At 42.3% G+C, this 21,172-nt stretch overlaps 2 protein-coding genes across 9 annotated transcripts in view; one reads left to right on the top strand and one right to left on the bottom strand.

The window, feature by feature from the left end:
• The window catches only part of GAS6 (growth arrest specific 6), a 39,915-nt gene extending 27,902 nt beyond the window's left edge, over nucleotides 1-12,013 (top strand). Inside the window, exons 11-15 of one of the 2 annotated variants that reach the window (XM_062607033.1) lie at nucleotides 3,572-3,736; nucleotides 5,244-5,412; nucleotides 7,038-7,210; nucleotides 7,913-8,141; nucleotides 11,425-12,013. In XM_062607033.1, coding sequence (XP_062463017.1) covers nucleotides 3,572-3,736; nucleotides 5,244-5,412; nucleotides 7,038-7,210; nucleotides 7,913-8,141; nucleotides 11,425-11,576 — 888 coding nt within the window. In that variant the 3' untranslated portion in view covers nucleotides 11,577-12,013. The other variant, XM_062607032.1, reaches the window with a different exon arrangement.
• Nucleotides 12,014-16,599: 4,586 nt separating this feature from the next.
• TMEM255B (transmembrane protein 255B) overlaps nucleotides 16,600-21,172 on the bottom strand; it is a 64,444-nt gene continuing 59,871 nt past the window's right edge. For 6 of the 7 annotated variants that reach the window (XM_062606883.1, XM_062606882.1, XM_062606885.1 and 3 more), the window contains 2 exons: nucleotides 20,557-20,703; nucleotides 16,600-17,306 (listed from right to left, as the gene is read on the bottom strand). In XM_062606883.1, coding sequence (XP_062462867.1) covers nucleotides 17,139-17,306; nucleotides 20,557-20,703 — 315 coding nt within the window. In that variant the 3' untranslated portion in view covers nucleotides 16,600-17,138. Of the gene's footprint in view, nucleotides 17,307-20,277; nucleotides 20,445-20,556; nucleotides 20,704-21,172 lie in introns of all 7 variants that reach the window. The other variant, XR_009962405.1, reaches the window with a different exon arrangement.

The raw sequence follows: 21,172 nt of genomic DNA, 5'->3' as shown, positions 1-21,172 counted from the left end.
AGGAGTAATGGGGTAAACAAAGGCTGTGCTTGCTTTCTGCAGGGAGAGAAGGCAGTGTGATAAAAGTAGGCAAGAATTATTGGTCTTCTCTCAGCCATCAGTATCAGGGCTTTTATCCATAGGTACTATCCTAATGAAGAAATTGCCTGGCTGAGTTCTTGCAGCAGTGCACTCTGAGTTAATGCTGTTAATGCTGTGTCTGATGCTGGCCAAAGGCAGAAGGATTTACCCACAGAGGAATGCAGCAGGCAGAAGGAATCTTTCATCTCTTGACTTCATGGTTGACTCACCTCAGAGACTTGGGTTGCTGCTTGCATTGCTGGGGTGCTTTCTTTCTTGCTGGGGTGATTTCTCCTTTCTCTGTTCTAGTTTCTTATCCCTTGACTCTGTCCTGCAGGTACTTTGTTTCCTTCTGCTTAAAATCCAGGGTCACCCCTGTCTCTAAATGCCATTTAATCTATACAGCTGAGCGATCCACCAGTCTCCATTTTGCCCCCTCCCTCATTTTTCCTTTTTCCTCTGTCCAGTATGGCTTTTAATTTGGGAAATCCTGTGGGGAGGGGTTGCTCTTTTTTACCTGTCTCTGTTTATAAAACATGTAGCCACACATTTCATTTTCAGTATAGACTTGTGCGTACTTTTCAGCCTCACCTTTCATGAAGCACAACCCCAAGAACCTTTAGAGGTCACAGTCCAGACTCAAATGCAGTTTGTGAATTTTAGTCTGGACTTCAGTATGCACAGGATTAAATACTTAGTTTTGGTTAGACCTGGAACAATGGAGTTTGGATACTTGGGACAACTTTGTAACAGTTGTGAGAAAATAGTAATTTTACTATTTAACTTTCAGCAGATGAAAAAAACAATAGCTATCTAAAAGTAAAACATGAGAAAAAAACACCAGCAGTGTACGTTTTTTGGTCTTTTGAGCAAAAGTTGTGTACTTTTACAGAAAGATGAAGGCATTTGCAAAACTTCAGGCCAATATTTCTACCTTGGTAGTCTCTCTGATGTTGATCCTTCCTAATCTATTTTAAAATGATCATTCCCAGCATTGAAAACAGAAACAAGCAAGCCTTGGGAAAAACTTGTAATGTAGTTATTCATGTGTAATCCAGCTGGGTGAAGTGGTACATATGAACTCACAATAGCAGAGAATGCAGCGTTGGCCTTCTGTTTGTTTTGCATTTCCAAAAAAGTCACCGTTTTGTCTTATTTTCAATGGTTAGTTTAGTACTGCTCTGAGGACAGTATGGTTAGCAAAAATAGTAACTTACCTGCACTGCTAAATGTCAGAATTGAAGGTTAAGCAATCAGCAACAGATTCATATTTGGGATTAACCCTGTGGCTGCTGCTAGTCCCATCCCTTTTCAGTGCTTCCCACTTGCCTTTCAGCAAGGAGAAGACAGGATGGTGTGCTGACTTATCCAGGGCATGAATCCAAAAGACAAAGAGCTATCTGCCCTTATGGCTAACCATATGGGAACCCTTAGCTACAAGAACTTGTGTGGATTTCCCCAAGTGCACTGTGGCAGGCTTCTCCTTACAACAAAAGGAGGGAATTAGAGCAACCTGTTAACTACCGAACTGCTTCCCCATTTGGTTTGTATGTCATGGTGGTGCACCAGCAATTAAATATAATTGGATATAAGGAACCCAAGCTGAAATTGCCAGAGGGCAGTGTGAAGCAGACAGAATGCAGTTTCCTAAACCAGAATGAGTTTAGAGTTTCCATAGGGATTAACCCCTTCTCCTATGGAAGTTTCCACTGGTTTGGGTTTGTTTATATTGATGATCAGAAGCAGCTAAGAGCTTGGCCTAATTTGTTAAAATTTCCATGTTACTACTTTCTATACAATCTAATAAAATTTTAGTGAATTTTGGGGGGCCTGAAAGTTGCAGGATTTCTTCACAGACAAGCACAGTATGGGCATTGCTGGAGCCAGCTTTTCCCCATTCCTGTTTGCTCCACCACTGCCCAAGATCTGTGCAATGAGCAGGGAGATGGGCTGTGCCAGCTCCTTGTGGCACTCCATACGCCAGTGATTAGGGCAGTGGTGACAGTGCCACTGACGAGAGACATCCAAGTGAGATAGCCAGTGTAGCTGGGCTGTGGCTGCCAGGACCTGTGGTCTTCTGTTCTCACCCACTGAGAGAACAGCCTGCCAATACCCAAAAAAAGCCTGTTTGAGACTGACCTGTGTGACTCCATGTGAGGTGTAGTTGCCACTTAAACAAGCAAGCTTCAGACAAATAAATTCATGTCCTGTAGGATACAGCAGAGAGCAACATGCCAGGTGTAAACGGTGTTTTAGCAGTGTAAACCAGATGGTACTAGAATGCACAGGAGAAGAAAATGTTTGACAGTTTGAATAATCTTTTCAACTACCCAATTCACTTAATCTTCATTACTGAAGACTGCAGTCCAGACAGAGTATCCAGGTATAAACCTGCTCAACCCTGCCATCCTTTGTTACAGCCACAGAGTGAGAGCTCAGCATGGCTGATTGATAAAAACAGTTTGGGGACAGCTGCTCTCAAAATGCAAAGAGAACGATATGCTCATGACATGGCCTACTAGCAGAGAGAGGAAAGAACAAATCTAAACAGCCACTCAAGTAGACACTTGGTTCCATACAGTGGCTCACTGATGGAGGCAGCATCTGGGTGTCCTAGGGAACAGAGCTGTACAGGTGAAGAGTGAGTAGGTGGGAAGGAGTGCTGTGCTGAAGATTATGTTATAGCAGAGGTGCACTCCTTTCTTCTTCTCTACAGGAAGAAAAGGGCTGTCTTCTGCTAGAGCCACAGAATACCCTGTCAGTAGCAGGACCCAGGTCCCAAGGCAGCAGAATCCATGTTGCTGTTTAGCAGCTTGCTGTATGTCAGCTTTGTGCTTCATCTCCTCACCCATTGCCGAGCTGACTGCTTTATAGTGCTTCTCTGTGCAGCCTGGTCATAATTAAAATGATGATTTTCTCTTTGTTGAAATTTCAGTGGTGATGGGATCTTCCTGGAAGTAGCTGTTAGAGATGGGGAACTAAAACTTACAGTGACCTTTTGAGAGAAAAATTATTGCCTATTACACATTCTTATTACTCTCTCAAAAATGACATCTTCTGTCATTCTTTTTTCAGAGGTTAATATTCAAAGACTGTGGCTGGAAGGCTTCTGCATTCTCTTCCACTGATCCAATAAAAGATATCTGTCTTTCCAGCTTTTCCTTTCACATGCATTTGCAATAGGAGGATTCTCATTAATAATTCCTTATTGCATTTACATTTTGTGTAAAGCAGCCTCCAAATGTCATGTAGTTAATCCTCTCATATTTTTGTGCGGCTGTTTTGAAGTAGCTGGGCTGTCTTCACCATTACAGCAACCCTTTGCTTTCTAGAGTAAAGATTTACATATCAATGCGGGATGTAACTTTAAAGGTAGACAAAGAGGCTTGGGGACAGAAAATGTTTCTCCATCTTGGGGATTTCACTGGTGCTGTCTGTCCTTTAGTTGAGGATGCAGATATTAACATCTTTTTTATACTGAATTATTCTATTTGCAATTTTACTTTTTCAGATCTCTGTTGAAGAACTCGAAAGAAGTTTGGTTATAAAGGTCAACAGGGATGCAGTTATGAAAATAGCTGTCTCAGGGGATCTGTTTACTCTAGAAAAAGGGCTGTATCAGCTGAATTTGACAGTAGGAGGCATTCCTTTCAAAACAAAGGACCTTATTCTACCGGTAAGTACAGCACTTGTTTTGCACTCCTGAAGGGCTTGATTTCATCTTCTCTTGGGGTAATGCAGGTCCTTCCTGATAGCAGTTCAGCCTGCCCTGAAACAGGTGGAATTATCACCTTCTGGATACAACTTTGTCTCCATTGACTATAGAGGGAGCCTAAGGAAGTAGCAAAGGTGAGACTCGTGTTTTTTTTATTAAGTTTGGGTGAGATGTATCTCACCCATTGCCTGAAGAATTAAGACGTACAAAACTGGAGCACATGACAAAATTACCAGTGGTCATGCTGGCTTGGAAACCCTGAGTGGCGCTGGGGTGGTCAGTGGACACACAGCTGTGTGAGGGTACCACTGTACCCACTAAGTCTGGAAACAATGCTGGAGCACTTTCTGTGTTGTGATCAACGTTTGTGCTTCACGTATATTGTACCGCAGGTTTGCTGCTTGGATTTGCTGTTTCAGTTTAGTAAGACCCAAGGAGAAACAAAAGCCTACTTTCTTTTATTTCCTCCTAATTCAAGGAGACAGGGCATATGAATAAAAGCTAAGGCCCTCTTTGGGTGAGATTGGATGATTGCTGTGTTTCTGAAATAGCTGCTGCTCAGGCTGCTTTGAATGTCCACCACACACGGAGTTGGCACCTTGAAACCCAAATTGGCATCTTGTTATTTCTAAATGAGGTGACAAGCTTGTGGCTCTGTGACTGGGAGTGCAGCAGCTGAGGAAGGCTCCTGTTCCTCACAAGAAGTCATTCAGGGCCACTGCTTGTCTGAAACATTAAAATTGGGGTGTGGTCTGCATATGGGATTGGGAGCCAAAAAACTCCTGAGGTTTTTATCCTGGCTCATGCACTTAATTCTCTCTCTGCTTCAGTTAGTTGGCAGTCATGGTCCTGATTTAGACACTTTCCAAGGAGCCTTCTCTTTACATACTGTCTCACATTTTAATGCTGGCATTTGGTACAGGATAACATAACTAGAAGCTGTAAGGAACAAGTGTGTATGAAGTGATGTACATGTCTTGTGGCTCAAGCACCCCTCCCTTAAGCCAGAAGCCAACAACTTATCCTGTGATCAGGTCCAACATCTTGTGTGTCATGAAGGCTGTTTGCAGTGACACAAAGGACTGGGTTTTTTTAACTTCAAGTTAGCCTCCAGCATTCACAATGCAAAATTACAGGAGTTACATAGCTTTGGCCACAGAGTTTTAGAAGTAAATCACCTAATGATGTGCATCATGTAGAGGAGCTAGCAGAACCAATACAATGAAATCAGCACCTACATTAACTAGTGCCCTTCTGACCTGTGGAGACAAGCTGAGCTCGGGAGTTTCCTGGGAAATGCTGACCACTTACTTGCTTGTGTTTGCAGCAATGGGATTGCCTCCAATTGTTATGCATGAGCATAACACATCAAAATGATTTCTGCTGTTCAGTATTCCTCTGCACCCAAAATCACTTATTCTTCACTGAACAGTAGTTTGAGGTATGGTGTACTGCTTTGTCTTCCTAGATAAACCCTCGGCTGGATGGTTGCATGCAGGCATGGAACTGGCTGAATGGGGAGGACTTCACTATCCTAGAGACCATAAAGATGAATGAAAAGATGCAGTGCTTTTCTGTAGCAGGACGAGGGTCTTTCTATCCTGGCCGAGGTTTTGCTGTGTTTAATCTTACTTACGGTAAGTACGTTATATTTTTATTTCTGACCTATTGTTCTGCCATTAACCGTATTTGGTTAATAAGTAGTTTAAAACTTACATGTATATTAGACTCAGTGTTGATCAATGCAGAAAAGACTGGCAGCTGTGGATGGAGAGTAATAGCTAAACTTGTGTTTCATAGCAAAGGACAACCTACGAATGATGGCTAGAGCCAGTACGAGTATGCCTAGCATGGATTAGGTTCTCTCTGTGAAGCTCCAGTAATGCATTTCATACCCAGGCTGGTTCCAGCTCATCCTTAACATTAGGGCCTTCACATCTCTGTCAGCAGTGCACGTGGTTCCAGCCCTATTCACTATTTTCTGCTAGAGAGGGAGGGCTGCAAGCTATAGTGCTGTATCTTGAATTTCTGATGGACAGAAAATCATTATTGCCTGTAGCAAAATGTCTAAGATTGGATTCACTTTTAATCATTGTGTGGTATTAGTTACACCTGGGACAAACGCTAGGCATATCCCTGATAGAAGCTGAATAAAATTGGCCTAGATATAGTAATAACAAGTTTCAAACCAAACTTGGCCATACTCAGAAAGCACTCCGAAAAGCACCTTTTCTTTGTTCTAGATTATTCTGTTTGTTTATATGTGCAATCAGCTGTCACTGTTTTGAAACTTGTACAAATGCCAACCATCTATTTTAGTTCGGTGTGTAAATTCTCCTGTGCAGAAGCCTTCTGTGCATCATTATGTGGATTTTTCTGCTGTGCCATTGTAAATTAGGGAGTATCAGGTGTTTGTCATCTCATTTAACACATGGATTCAAAAGCTACAAAGTAAAGACGAGGCAGCATCTAAAGCGCAGATGACAGCGCTCAGCAGAAATGAGGCCTCAGCACCTGCATTTTCATATTTTTGTTTCTACAATCACAATCCTCTATTTGGGGCTTTGTAATGGTGAGCTTTATAAAGAACTTATTGTTTTGTATTTCAAGACGTGGTGAATGAGCAAAGCTAATACTTCATTGAAGGGAGGTTGCAGAAGCAGGACTGAACTCTTACTTTGTAGTGAGCATCACCCTTTAAATTACAAGGGCACTGCAGCAGCAAGAAGGATGCCAGAAAGTTTAATTCAGAGTTCAGCAGGATGAGATAGAACATTCCATGTTTAGCTTCTGAGGAGTTTGTGATCAGGAGCTGATTAGGTACATAATCAGTGTAGTGGGCCTATATCCTTTTCCACTTTGCTTCCTCTGTGTCAGATTTGTACTTAGATCCCTCATTGATATTTGGACAGTCAAGAACAATTAAAAAAATTGGGTGCCCTATCTTTTAGCCTATCTTTGAACTTGTTGGATTGACAGCCATGGGATTTTGAATCTCTTGTTGTATTAAAAGAGCTTAACCTTGTCTTTTGACATTCCGAAAGGTAGCAGAATGCAGAACGTAACAAGAGGAAACCGATGCCATTTTCTTCTCTGATTTTATGTTCAGGTGCTTTGGAATTTATTTATTTATTTATTTTTTAAGTAAGATAAATGTGGCCATCCCTCCATATGCTCATCCATCTATCCTCCTCTCCAAGCAGAAACTGCACATTCTACCCATTTGAGTTGTTTGTCATGCTACACATTTCTTTTTCTGCAGTGCAACCGATTTCAGGAAATGAAACCAAGACAAGTTGGGAAATAGAAGTAAATGCTGTGATTCAACCAGCAACAGACACGGGTGTGCTGTTCGCTCTTGTTACAGAAGAAGCATCTGTCCCTTTATCGCTGGCTCTGGTTGACTATCACTCCACAAAGAAACTGAAACAACAGGTACAGACGTAAGCATTTTTCTAGAGAGGGTTCCTTGTTGCATCCAAAAGTCATTTTCAAAAAACAGCTGTCAGTTGCAAATGTGGTCTAGGTCTCTTGGGTGGAACTGGTCTCTTGCATGCAGGCATATTTTGTTATGTTTTTCTGGCACAGAGCTGTTTAATGCCATAAGCATAGAAATTCCATTCTCTGGAGCTCATCCAGAGCTCCAAAATCAGTAACAGTCCCAAAATTTCCAAGAGACAGGCTTTAGGTGTCACTCCAGGTACTGTGACAGGCCAGTTACGATGGAGTGCTGAAGCTACTAATTTAATGGTATTCATAATAAAGGGCTAGATTCTGGCATTAGACAAGTGCAAACAAGAAATGAGTTCACAAAAACCCGAGCCAACTTTTCATTTGTAGTTCAGCAGCTCTAGTGTATTTGGTTCCAGAACAATATAACATATTGTAAGACCCACTAAGAATTCTTTCTGAGAAGACAGCTGGTTATGTCTTAACAGTCCCACTGGAACATTGTTTTTTTTCATCTGTACAAGTGAGTTCAGAACACAATCAGCAATATTAATAAGACTAATTTTCTAGTGGCTCTGCAAAATCTTTGTAAACAAGGCCACAGTGGGGCCATCCTCGTCTTGGATATGCATGGCTAGGTATATTTCTGCTCACTGCTTCTTTTTATTTCTTTTGCCTGCTGTCCAGTATATCATTGTGGCCTTGGAGAATACAGTTGTGTCCAGACTGGCAATAAATCTTTGTGATAAGAAGGAACACTCTGTGGACATCTTCATCAAGAAAGATCACTTATCCCTGAGGGTAGATGGGATAGCAGGAGAGGGTGAACTAAGCATCTCTGAGTTAGAGGATAGTCTATCCATCTTGGAGAACTCTTTGCAATCAACAGTGAAGACATACTTGGGAGGATTGCCAGGTGAGCATCCAGGTTTGTAGTTTGGACTACCAACTCCCAACCCACCTTGCTGAGGCTGGCAGTCAGGAGAACTGTCTCAATTTATTCGAGCTGGGAGCCTCCTTCTCTCTTTTTGCTTGGGTAAGCTTTGCAGTTCAGTCACGTGTTCTTAAGAGGTGTGAGGGTGCACTTGGCAATTATCTTTTTTCCTTGAATGAGGGTGTCCTTCTGTGAACATCTGAAGCCAAAACAGAAAGAGGAGGTTTTGCTTGGTCAGCAATAGGAATAGTTTATCTGAAGAATAGTTGTAAGTAGGTTCATTATCCTAAACCTGATAAAACTCATAGGAGCTAGATCACAGGCTCCTGCAGTGCTTCAATAATGTAATGAACATGTGTGAGTGCTCCCTGTGGAGAGTACTAGGGCCTCACATTGTTTTGAGTGAAACCTGGGAAGCCCAGTGTGGTGATTCTCCCTGGATGATGTTCTCTTTGAACTGATCACAGCACTGCACAATTAACAGATTTCCTCTCATGAGAGGGTATGTAGAGCCACAACCAAAGGGCTACCACCACTTATAGCTTCAGCAGCAACAGGGCTTCTTGGGAGAGGTCTGTTTGCTCTTCTGTTCTGAAGTTGGAAGATCAAACTTTCATCTGAATCATGAATTTTGGGCAAGTGTGGGGGTTTGTCTCTTCTTCTGGGTGAACTGGTTTATCAGTCCCTGCTGCTGAGAAGCGCAATTACGGGAACATTTGCATCTCTGATGAACAGCAGTACATCCTATTTTGTCGAAAGCAGCTAAGCAAAATTTTGCCCCTACTTGCCCAAGCAAGGGAGAGGCAGCAGTTTTGGTCTCTTGGTAGGCACTGAAGCAGCCAGGCTGGAAAAGTGTGGCTGAGGTGCCATGTGTGCTTCGACACATGGCGTGACTTTCCCACCATGAACAAGAGTTTACAGAGCATTCATGCCAATAATGTAAGTGGCATCTAGTCACACCTAAAAGGGGGAGGCCACACACTCTGGGATGTTCACACACTGGCAGGAGCAAGGCTGAATCCTCAAATGTGGCATTTTCCTATGTCAGATTGAATTGTCTGAGCTGGCCGTTGCACAAGCAAGAGAGGTCACCTGCTTGCTTTCAAATAGCTCTCATGTGCACAGCGGATACTTTCACAGCTCAGAAGACAGTTCCACTGCATCACTGTTCCAAGTTCTCTGTGGCTGGCTCAGTCTAACTTTGCTGGGTGAAGCACAGGTTTTAATTAGCCAGTACTAGGTGCAGGATATCATAGCTGACTTCTGTAGGCTTAGCTACTGCCCCCTTTCAAACTGTTCTGCTCAGCAACAGGAATTTCTGCCTGTGGTCTGCTTTTGTCATTGAGAGGAACCCAGCACTTGCATCAAGAAACCTTGTAACTTGCCAAACAAATAAATATTTCAGCACTTTGGTTGGATCCATCACTCTGGGTTAAATAACTGTACCAAATGGTCAAATCTAAGTGAGTTTGCCTTACTGAGATTTTGAAAACATTACGTTGGTTTTGGCTTTTTCCTGCTCCTGTACCCTGTGGCAAAAACAAACTATAGTGGTCACACTTAATGTCTTTATTCCATTTGCCACAAATAAAGAAAGATAGACTGTGTCCCATCTTAAGTACAGGCAATACTGCAGATGTGGAAGAAATAATTTAGAGTTTTAAGAGAGAAGAGGGAATGTATAGGCATTTATTACCTTTTCTATGGTATTTTCAGTTCTGGTAAATCCTAAATTCTATAATTTCTATGATGCATAGGTGTTTTTCCAGGTAATATTTATACCACTGGGGGAAGGAGCCTGTAAAAAAGGCTTCTGAGTCTTTTTTCTTTTAATTATTTTTGGTAGTATCTTACATATCCTTCTGAAAGCCCACACATGTAACAGCAATCTGCATGATTCCTTAGGTTAGTGTTCAAGCCAACACTTCAACTTCTTCTGAGTCAAAATTGAGTTTACATTCATGCGAGTACTCTAACAGAGATGTCCCCTTCTCCTAAGCAGACTTCACAGATGAAATTTGGTAAAAGGGGAGGAATAAGAAATGGCTGAAATGACTAGTTTAAGCAGCTACCAAGCAATGGTACTTTTCAGCCATCAAGCTGGAACATGTGTAGTATTTGTGGCTTATGGATCCCACGCAATTTTCATTCTCTCACTCAGTCCTAGGGTCTGCCTGAGCTGTGTTCGATCACATCAGCTTCAAACTTGGCCCTGCATGTCTCGCAGCAGAGCCCTTTAAATTGCACACAATCTCAGGTCAATAGGACAATCTATTGTTCCAGTTGTCCTTGCTTCAGGGTAAAGATAAGGGGTTTACTTAGCTACCTGCATCACTGTGAAGTTAAATAACCTTTGAGATGTTCATTGGTTTCCATTGCACAACCAGCTTGATTGGGTTGGGTTTGGGTTGTAAATAAACTAATAACCTTTGGGGAAGGGTAGAGGACACAGTTCTTGTAAATTTTCATGTTACTATGTTACTGTGTGGGGTTTTTTATTTCTTTAAATTCAATGTGAATATGACATTACAGGAGTTGGTAATAAGATTTACTAATTTCCTCTAGTCTGTTGGATTGTATTTAATGTCTTCCTTCCTATTTGTTTTTCTGCCTTGGGTAAACTGATTAAAAGTATGTCACTGGTGGATCTCTTTAGCAAAAATTAGTCTCATTAGTCTTACCAACTCAACTGATGTATTCCAGCACCTTTCTGATGAATGCGAGAAACCTCCTTGTGCTGATACACAGCATAATCGCAGTAAAGATGAGTCTGCTGAGTGGTAGAGGGAAAAGCCTTCCTGTCATGAAGTTCTTCCAATAATTTTCTGGCAGGTATTTTGGAGAGATAGAGAGAGGATTAGGAGAAGATATAACAACTGCACTGATGACAAAGAAAAGGACCCAGAGATGGAGGGGGGAGAAACATCGAGACGACAGAAAGCATGGGGAACAGAGTGTGCAACTGGAGTGAAGCCTTGCTGCAGTGCAGCACATAGTTTTATCAGGACTAGAGGACTTACAGAGACACAGAGCAGCTGCGGAAGGCTTCATCCTGGGAGAAGGGCTTTTGAGCACGACAGCAGATGACATTTCCACACGTCTGGCAATGTGCTCTTGCCTTTTAGTGAGAGGGACGGCGGGGAAGTAGAAATCCCAGAGTGGAGGAGAGCTTGAAACCATTCAAGTGACAGTCACCTGAGCATGGGTAGGGCAGGTATTTATTCAAAAGCAGCCATCAGAGATGCGTGTCTTCCCTTTCATACAGGTGTTCCTGTCACTTCCACTCCGGTCACTGCATCCTACCACGGCTGCATGACCGTCAAGCTGAGCAACAAGGCACTGGACTTAGACGAGGCTCTCTACAAGCACAGTGACATCACCTCACATTCTTGTCCTCCAGTCGAGGCGGGTCAGTAGGTACCACTACAATGCGGAAGTTTTATATTCAGAAACTTTCAATGCTTTTCTTTTTTTTTAAAGATATAAATTATTCTGACCTACCGCACTGCGTGTATAGTTTCTCTTAAACACTGAAGTTATGTAGGAGCTACTGATCCTTGTGTCAGATTGATTATTGAAATACTCCTTTGCTTTGAGGTTTAAAGGTTGTAATATATTTGTAAATAGTTCGGAAGACTAATGTTAAATAAGTCAAAAGTACAGAATATGCCGAAAGTGAATGTTATCTTTAGTCTGTAAGAGACAGTTTTATCTGTAATGTGGAAAACCTGGTAATATATGAGTGTGGACTGGAAGAAAAATAATAATTCTGTATTATTTTTTATTAATAAACACTGCTTTCTGATTTGCAAAATATGAGAGAATAAAATATTTGCATACAAGTTTTTAATATATCTGTACTGAGATTATTCTGTATTCTGTTATTTGGACATAATGACTCAGGCTGTGTCTGATGTGGAGATTACAGTGGGTGGTTGGTTATGGGTTTTTGTTTGGAGGTGGGGTCTTTTTGTGTTTGTGTCAGTATTAAGTATCTTCTAATGACTACTGGGCTGGAGAGCAAATGGTTGCTGCTGTTCTTACTGCTATTTTGCTTATTGAGCAAGAAAGAGGCTATATTGCTTACTGCCTCTTTCTGGTACCATAGATAGAAGACCCAGCTGCGACCTGTAGAAAAACTCTTGGTCAACAGAAAATGGAAAACAGAGTTGTGCCATCAGGAAACAATTAGTAGAAAAGACTCAATAAATTGAAAGCCATATGACTTTTGTGTCAATAACTGCTGAAGCAAATGATGAGGTGTCAAGAATTGGAGAATATTATCTGGTGATGACATATTTTTGCTGCTCAACTTTTAGGTTGGCTCATTCACTGTGAACCTAGTGGGAGCAGAGGGGCTTGAGTGCGTGAGAGTTAGCCAGGCCAGACTGCAGTATGGTGAGAAAATGCATGGGGGTTTACTCAGGAGAGGTTGTAGAGTCATAAAGTGCATTCACATTTGAAGCTATCCTTGTGAAGCTGGGGTAAGATTTGCCTAGCCTGCTTTGAATCCCTTAAGTCTTGCTTTGTTTGCTCCTTGTCTTGCATCAGATCAATGAGCTGAGGCAGATGGGCATATGCTGTGTTGGGAATTTGAATACTAGGTCGATAAGTTTATCCCATGCTTCAGAGGGTTAACATAGAAAAGGTCTAATTCTACAAGGTCCTTTATAAATTTTTCCTGGTCATTCTACATCATGTTCTGCCTCATCAAATACAGAGATGACAGATTACCTTAATAATCCAAATGTGTGACATCATCTGTGACCAAGCTATGGACATATGTGTCCCAGAGGAAAGGATGGAAGAGGGGGTTGACTATTCCAAACATATTCCTGGTAAGGATCCCTGCTTTATTTACCAGAGAAGAGGATGATACTCTATTAGCCATTAGCCAGCATGACATCATAGCTCTGTATTGTGAGCAAATCTGTCAGCAGTAATGCAGTAAAGCAGAAAAGATCAGAGCTTTACCACTTTCAATTTGTTTACACTTACAGAAGGACATGTCAAAGGACTGTTTACACTCAGGTGTGACCAGATGAAAGGATAGTTGCTCACTAGACAGTAGTAACTTACTGTGATCCTGCCCCTCTACTCTGCTCTCGTGGGACCTCACCTGGAGTATTGTGTGCAGTTCTGGTGTCCTCAACATAAAAAGGACATGGAGCTGTTGGAACAAGTCCAGAGGAGGGCCACGAGGATGATCAGGGGACTGAAGCACCTCCTGTATGAAGACAGGCTGAGGAAGTTGGGGCTGTTCAGCCTGGAGAAGAGAAGGCTGCGTGGAGACCTCATGGCAGCCTTCCAGTATCTGAAGGGGGCCTATAAGGATGCTGGGGATGGACTCTTCATTAGGGACTGCAGTGATAGGACAAGGAGTAACGGGTTCAAACTTAAACAGGGGAAGTTTAGATTGGATCTAAGGAGGAAATTCTTTCCTGTGAGGGTGGTGAGGCACTGGAATGGGTTGCCCAGGGAGGTTGTGAATGTTCCATCCCTGGCGGTGTTCAAGGCCAGGTTGGATAGAGCCTTGGGTGAGATGGTTTAGTGTGAGGTGTCCTTGCCCATGGCAGGTGGGTTGGAACTAGATCTTAAGGTCCTTTCCAACCCTAACTATTCTATGACTCTAAGTAGTTCTATGTTTTTGCTTCTTTTTAATTGAGCAAGGGAAACCACATTATTCCTGAGAGTGCTTTCTTTTAGAGTTGATGGCTCTTGATCACTTGTGATATGATAGAGAACCCAAGCAGCATTAGTTTAGCATCTCCAGTGAGAGCTGGGAATCCTGAAGATGATGTGGTTAATAGCACTTCCACACTGCAGTGTTTTGTTTTCAATGTGTTTGTCTATGGTTATTTTAGTCCTTTACCAAAATATATCCCTGTGCTGGTTTTCCCTGGGATAGTGTTAATTTTCTTCATAGTAGCTAGTACAGGGCTGAATTTTGTAAACAGTGTTGGTAACACAGGGATGTTTCAGGTACTGCTGAGCAGTGCTTACAACAGAGTCGAGGCCTTTTCTGCCTCTCACCCCACCAGTGAGCAGGCTGCGGGTGCACAAGAGGTTAGGGGAGGACACAGCCGGGACAGGTGACCCCAGCTGACCAGAGGGATATCCCAGACCACATGGCATCATGCTCAGCATATACAGCTGGGGAAAAGGAAGGAAGGGGAACGTTTGGGGTCGTGGTGTTTGTCTTCTCAAGTAACCATCACATGGGATAGAGCCCTGTCCTGGAGATGGCTGAACCCCTGCCTGCTGATGGGCAATAGTGAATGAATTCCTTGTTTTCCTTTGTTCACATGCACGACTTCAGCTTTCCCTGTTAAACTTTCTTTATCTCAACCCCTGAGTTTTCTCACTTTTCTGATTCTTCACTCATCCCACCAGAGGGTAGTGAGCAAGTGGCTGTGTGGGCCTGAGCTGCTGGCTGGGGTTACACGGTGACAATCTTCCATCTTTTTAACTTGGAGTAGCTCTAAAGAAAACAGTACAAACTTAGAAGACGCCTATTTTTTAAAGCAAGTAAATGAAACAAACCCTGCTTCACTTTGTTCTTTTCAAAGGAAGCATGTTAGCAAAATAGTCTTGTGGCTGATAATTTTGTCTAATTTCTGGGGTAGTTCCAAAAAAAACCTACCATGTGGCATAAATGAATCACAAACATGTCTGACCTTTGTGTTAGTGGCACTATTTATGAGGCCAGAATTATTTTGGATCCTGGAAACATGAATACTGTGGTAGAGTATGGTACTTTGCAGTTTCAGATGTAATGTTATGTGAACAAGACTGCAACTCCATTTTCTAAATCAATCAAATTCAGAGCAAAAATTTCTCCAGGACTTTGTATTTATATGCATGTATGTGAAGATAATTTGCATAGACTAAAATGTACCCTGACCCAAAATGTGGTTTATAAGAGAAAGCCAGAATTTGTAAATTGGACAAAAACAGAAAAGGGATGTTATTTTGTGTCAAGCTGGATTTTTTTTGATACTCTGCAGCAGACCATGCTGGAAGAAGAGGTAGCTGCTTCTATAGACCATTGAAAAGAAGAAAGTGATAAGCATTCCTTTGTTCCTTCTCAGTCACTGTGCTCCAACCCAAGGCAAACACTGGTTTCCTTTGTGTTCTGTTACCAGGCTAGGTGCTCAGCTCAAAGGGAGCAAGTAAGTTCTGGGCTTTGAGACACCAAAATGAACCCAGGTGGTTCCCCTGTTAGCATTCCTAGCAAGTAAACCGTGTAGTTCCAATTACATAAAGGCCAGGGTGACTGTGCTCTTCACAGTATGCATTTGCACAAGGATGTGTTAAATTGATGTTTAAAAGAAAAAGAAAAATAATGGTCTCCTTTCTGACTTCCATTTCTCTCAACCAGGTTCATATAACTCACCTTTATCAACAATACACGTAGGGCACCTTGGCCCTGATGTTAATTAATACCACTGGCCTAAAATTGTGCATCTCAGAAAAACCTTCTTAATGAATAAAATATGGCTTTTATGGTCCATACAAATTAACCTTTAATCTCATGTATATTAGTACTGAATCTGCTTGCTATACGTAGAGGTACAGCACCTAAATTAACAGAAATTTCTTGAAAGGTGGAAAGTATTATGTCGAAGGACTCTTAGTTCTACTTTCAGCTGGTCTGATGGTGTCACTTCTTCTCAAAAGAAACAAGTAAGTTGGTTTTGTTTATATAGGGGTTTTTAATATTTTCATAATATGAAGCAGACGCTTAGAAAGTTAATGAGAAATAACTTTCTTTCCCTGCTCTGCTCTTTGGTCTTTCAGGAAATTTCTATGGCTTCATTGTTGTCTAGACTGTAAGAACTATATAGCAAGCATCACCACCACCCTTCCTGCAGGAGCAAAATGCAGTGAAGAGATGCAGCAGTCTGATGGATTTTCCTGCTGGTGTAGCCACTCCTGCCCCAAAACACAACAGCTGTGTGCTAAGAGGGAGCCCAGCTAACTTCACTGTGTGATGCACAGTGAAGGGGCAGGGTGCAAGCAGCAGGGACAAGACTTTGTTCTGTCAATGGCACTGCCACAGGTATTGCTGCTTAGCCATGTCAATGTGGTTTTGTCTCTACACTATAGGAGAAAATGTAAAAAAAAGAGGAAGGAATTCTGACCCTCCATATGTTCTATTTCAGTCATTGTAAAACACCTGGATCAGGTCTTGATCAGTTTACGAATAAATAACTGAGGTTTAACATAGAGTTGGTTTGGTTCCTATTTTGACTAGAAAGGAATTAAATCAAACACTAATGTGCAGCTTAAAATAACTCTCTGGAAACTGCACCTTTAGCACACGACTACGCAGCTGGACTGGCCCAAAGTTCTTTCTGTCTGAAACTTGAAACTATTTGGTACTTTTTCCTCTCTTGTTTTCCTGCCCTTACAAATATACACAGTATCAGGTTCAATATAAATATACACAGTCAATTTTATTGGAAAATAATTGCCACAGTTCTTTATTAGTACAACACTTTCACCAAAAAGGGTTATTAAACAAATACTACAAGCAAACAAAAACCTGGTCTCTTCCTACTCGAAATGATTGCCTCAGAGAGCACCCGACTACCCACTCAGACAACACAGGCTAAACCCCTCTATATTGGTTTAAGAAAGCAGAATGTGTATCCAGAGAGTATCTTAATTTCTCCCCTTGAAGAAAAGTTATTCTGCAGTGTACTGAGAAGGAAACATTTCATGCCAGGAAGCAACACTGCATTTGACTGCAGGCAAAGTGGGTGGTGACTGATCATCCTGTTGTGATGTGCCTGCCTGCCCTTAGGTTTCCAGGTTTCTGCTCTGCTCACAGTGAGACGTGGGTAAAAGCAGAGTGGCTGTAACACACTCTGTGGTGGGTTCCCTGGGAGGTCAAGTGCCTGTACAGCAGAGTTTCCAGAAGTTTCTTAAAAATCAAATAAAAGCCTATCAGCTACCTAAAACAAATTCTTTATTCTATGGTGCATATGGTGGAGGCTTTTCTCCAGGCAACAAGTAAGTCGGTGTGTAGAGGGCTGGAGCATTGGGGGGAAGACCATAGCTGGAGCTGGACTGAGATGGAGGCTGAGTTTCTTCTGATAAAGAAATGTCAGTAGATGATGTTCCTGGAAAATTGCTGGTGGGCTGCATATAGACAAAGAAAAACACCTTCTTCAGTAAAGGATTACAACCCCATTTACAGCTCTGTGTGGAGAGTTTGCCATGTAAGTGTTATATAATAAGCCCCATGATTAAATTTCTCATGCACTGCAGCACAACACTCACTTCAGTTTTAAAGTATAGCTTAAGTATAGCAACGATAGTGTCGAGTGAAACACAGATTCCATCTGTAACCCAAGTCTTTTTTAATAGACATTGCACAGACAGCTAGGCACTAGAGCAGAACAGGAATTTCTGCAGGAAAAGATGCTCTGGCTCCCTGGGTGAGGCACTGCACCTGACTGGCTGATTAGGTTACATGTAGCTGCTTGTTTTCAGGCATCACTGTGAAATTTCAGTTATCTCAGAGGTAATTAATCTCAGCTATAATACTTGCATAAAAGCAAGGTCTTATTCCTGCGCCAAATGCAGACTCCTTGTAAAAGAAAATTTTAGAGGTGGGTCTCCCTGTAGGTCTTTTGCTCTGGCTGTCTCAGCTGTAATGGGGCTTTGGCTGAAAGAGTCATGAAAAATAGAGCTTAGGAAGCAGCCTATGTTCAGGAATAAGCAGTTTGTTAAAACAAAAGGATGCACATGGGGACTAATGATCTGGATAAAAACCTAACACTACTTTAAACCAAGTTTTGTCACTGATTTCAAGAGGGTCAGGATTTTGCTCTTCCTCTCATATGACAGCACGTGCCAGTCCATGGGCTTCACCAGAAGAGCTATGCTCAGCTTTCCTCAGGTTCAGGCCTAAATTGCCCAGAATTTAAAAAAACAAACCAAAACAATAGCAGTCATAGATCTTTTTCAGGGAAATGAAAAATCCTGGCAAATGCTCCCTGCTGCTAAAAAAAAATATATATATAAAAATTAAAATTCACCATCTAGAAGCCAGTATAAGGGTTGGCACTTGGACAATGGCATCTCAAAGCTGCCCAGGGCCAGCAGACCCTATGCCATGATGCACAGCTTCTTCATTGGGCTCCAGGTGAGCAGGAGAGGAGAATGCTGGCCTGCATTTATACCACAGGGTGACTGGTGAGTGAGAATGGGGATGTCCTGACAGGAAGGCTGATTGTGCCCTTTAACTCTCCAGGAGGCGGCGCAGATATACCGACGAGCCCATTAGATAGATCAGCTCCAGTTGTTGCATTTTTGGGTGGTTTGGCTTTTTTTGTTGTTTTTTGTTTTTATTTATTTATTTATTTATTTATTTATTTATTTTGGAGTTGTTGCTTCCCTACTCCCTCAAACTGCAGCCACTGTTTCCATCTGTCTGCCTGGAATAGCTTCTGTAATGAGTTCTCTGGCAGGAATGACTGGCACAACAACCCTTACTGCTGTCATCACTACCAGTCCCTGCACAGCTAATCATTTACCTGACTAGTTGGCAAGCCTGTTAGCAAGACTAGTAGTGACTGAACTGCACTAGTAAGGGATGAATGATTTTGTTAGCACATGCCATGGTAAACAAAAGAAATGCTGGTTAAATCCTTGTCAAATGCATTTCTGTTATCACCCTTTCTTTTCCAAACTTGACTGATTTCAGCTTGTAGACAAGGAAGCATGAGGTGAACAGAGGAGCATTTACCACCACCTCAGGTTGTGATTCTTTATAAGACTTTTCCTCTCCAAAAAACGTTTATTCAGTGAGACATTGGATTCAGCAGAGGACCTGGAATAATCTGCGCACTGTGGGAGCCACAGGTGAACTCAGGTTTATAGCCTTTGAGCTAACGGAGCTTCAGCCCTTGCGAGCAGAGCAGCACTCGTGCTAGGTGTGTTGCATGCCAGACTAATCTGAGGCCGGATGTATCCCCAGGAGAAGGAACTATGGCTGTAGATTTCCTCTGGTTGAGGGAAGGGTTCAAACTCCAGTTGTTAGTCGGTAATTAATTGCTAACAGCTTTACTTCATTAACTCACAAATCAGGTAACTACCTGATCTCACTATCAGGCATCACTAGATGCATACATGCCAACAGCCCCTGCATTTAGGCAAATGAATTCAAGCCCTAGGGCCTGTAGTTGCCTTAAGGACTAGGACCAACTGAGTAGGGCTTGTGAAGATTTGAATCTAGGAGCTGGGCTCTACTTGGAGCACTCAGCTTGCAAGTAATGGAAGCAAATGATGATTAAGGTTCTGGCTGTTCTTCATCAGGCCTACTTCTAACATTCACCATTTCTGGCTCTGAGTAAGTTTATTTTGATTTTTTTTTAACTTATATATTGATGCAGAAATTATTTCTCTCCAAACTACAATGTAATGAGCTCATACATGCAGGAAGGCAGCTTGCTCCCTCCTTCTCCCCACCCCACAAAAAGGATTAAATGCATTCCCTTCTGGAGCCCAGTGCTTCTTGCTAACCTCTCCTGGCATGGGGACAGCTGGTGGTGCCTGCCTCTGAATGTTTTGAAGGTGAGAAAAAATAGCTGGACACAGTTTTTAGAATAAGTAGAAATCTAGATGAAGAACTGTGTTTATTTTGGAACGCAGTTAAGAATTTGGGGTAAATGTGATACTGGAAACATTTCAGTTTCTCAGTGGACACAGGGCTGAACAGTTACAATTGATCCTCATGACTACTTATATGCATCTTTTCAACTTAATTGTTTTCTTTCATTTGTTTCTATCCCCTTCTCTCTCTGCTCTTGGCTACGTGCTAACTGAACTCTGCAGAACAGCACAGCTTTTAACTAAAAGCAAACAAAAAGAAGTGCTCTATTTTTCCTCTCAACCCGTGGTCTCCAAAAGCATCTGGCCCCATTTATGTTAATAAGACATGCCAAGGACTGTTCTCTGGCTGTGAACCCAACTGGCACAGTACACATCGCATCCCTACAGCTGAACCTTTACCACAAGAACAGTATGCTGGGCTTTTGTTAGCACATGCCATAGTAAACAAAAGAAATACTGGTTAAATCCTTGTCAAATGCATTCCTATTATCACCTGTTACCATACAGTCTGTATGCACACTGTCTACTGGGAATGGTCCATTGCTTTTGCCATCTTCTGACCCCTTTTTGTGTGTTGCTGGGAGACTGTTAGATGCTCTGGGCCAAACCCATGCCAGGAGCATGCTAACAGTTCACTGGTGTGGATCATCATCATCATGGCTCCTGAGAGTTTGAAATGAGGCAAGGACAAGATCTATCACTGCAGAGTCTGTACTGAGTAGCAGCTTATGCTTCTCTGATGGAGTAAGAAGGATGCCATTTTGTACTGTACCTGAAGAGGCAGTGGGTAGGATGGATATGTAGATATAGTTGCTGCAGAAGGACAGAACCCAGCGTATGTCAGGATCTGCTGGGCAGGATTGTACAGGATCTGAGGAGGAGGTGCAGTAGCACTGAAAGCAATCTGGGACAGAGGTACCTGTTGAGCACAGAAGACAAGAAGATATCAGCACAGTGCAGAGGGGGCTGGAGCAGGAAAAAGTCCTAACACCAGCAACTAGGCAATTTAACAACTTTGTTTTCAGACACAGTACTGGTATTACAAAAAAAAACAAACCCAAGGAGCAGACAGAATGAGAGGGAGGTGTATCTGGAGTGAATTTTCTGACCAGAAATACACAGCTATTTTAATCTTTTTTCCTTGGAAAAAGACTGCTGGTGCTTCCCAAGCACCAGTTATGGAAGCACTGGCAGTACTCCAGACCTAAGACACCCTGAAGAGCACAGCATACAGCTTTGACCACCTCTCTTATTCACTCCAGCACCAAACATTCAGTCCTTCACTATTTGCTGCAGACCCTTTCCAACAACAACTGCCTGATGCCCTCGTATATTTTCTCTGTGCTTTCCTACACAGATCTGCAACGATTTCCAGGCCACCTGCTCTG

Source organism: Pezoporus occidentalis, unplaced genomic scaffold, assembly GCF_034315485.1.
Source record: "Pezoporus occidentalis ecotype Australia unplaced genomic scaffold, CSIRO_AGI_Poc_V1 ctg99, whole genome shotgun sequence".
Classification (NCBI taxonomy): Eukaryota; Metazoa; Chordata; class Aves; order Psittaciformes; family Psittacidae; genus Pezoporus; species Pezoporus occidentalis.
Note: the sequence above shows the minus strand (reverse complement) of the source record. Positions and strands in the feature narration are given on the sequence as shown.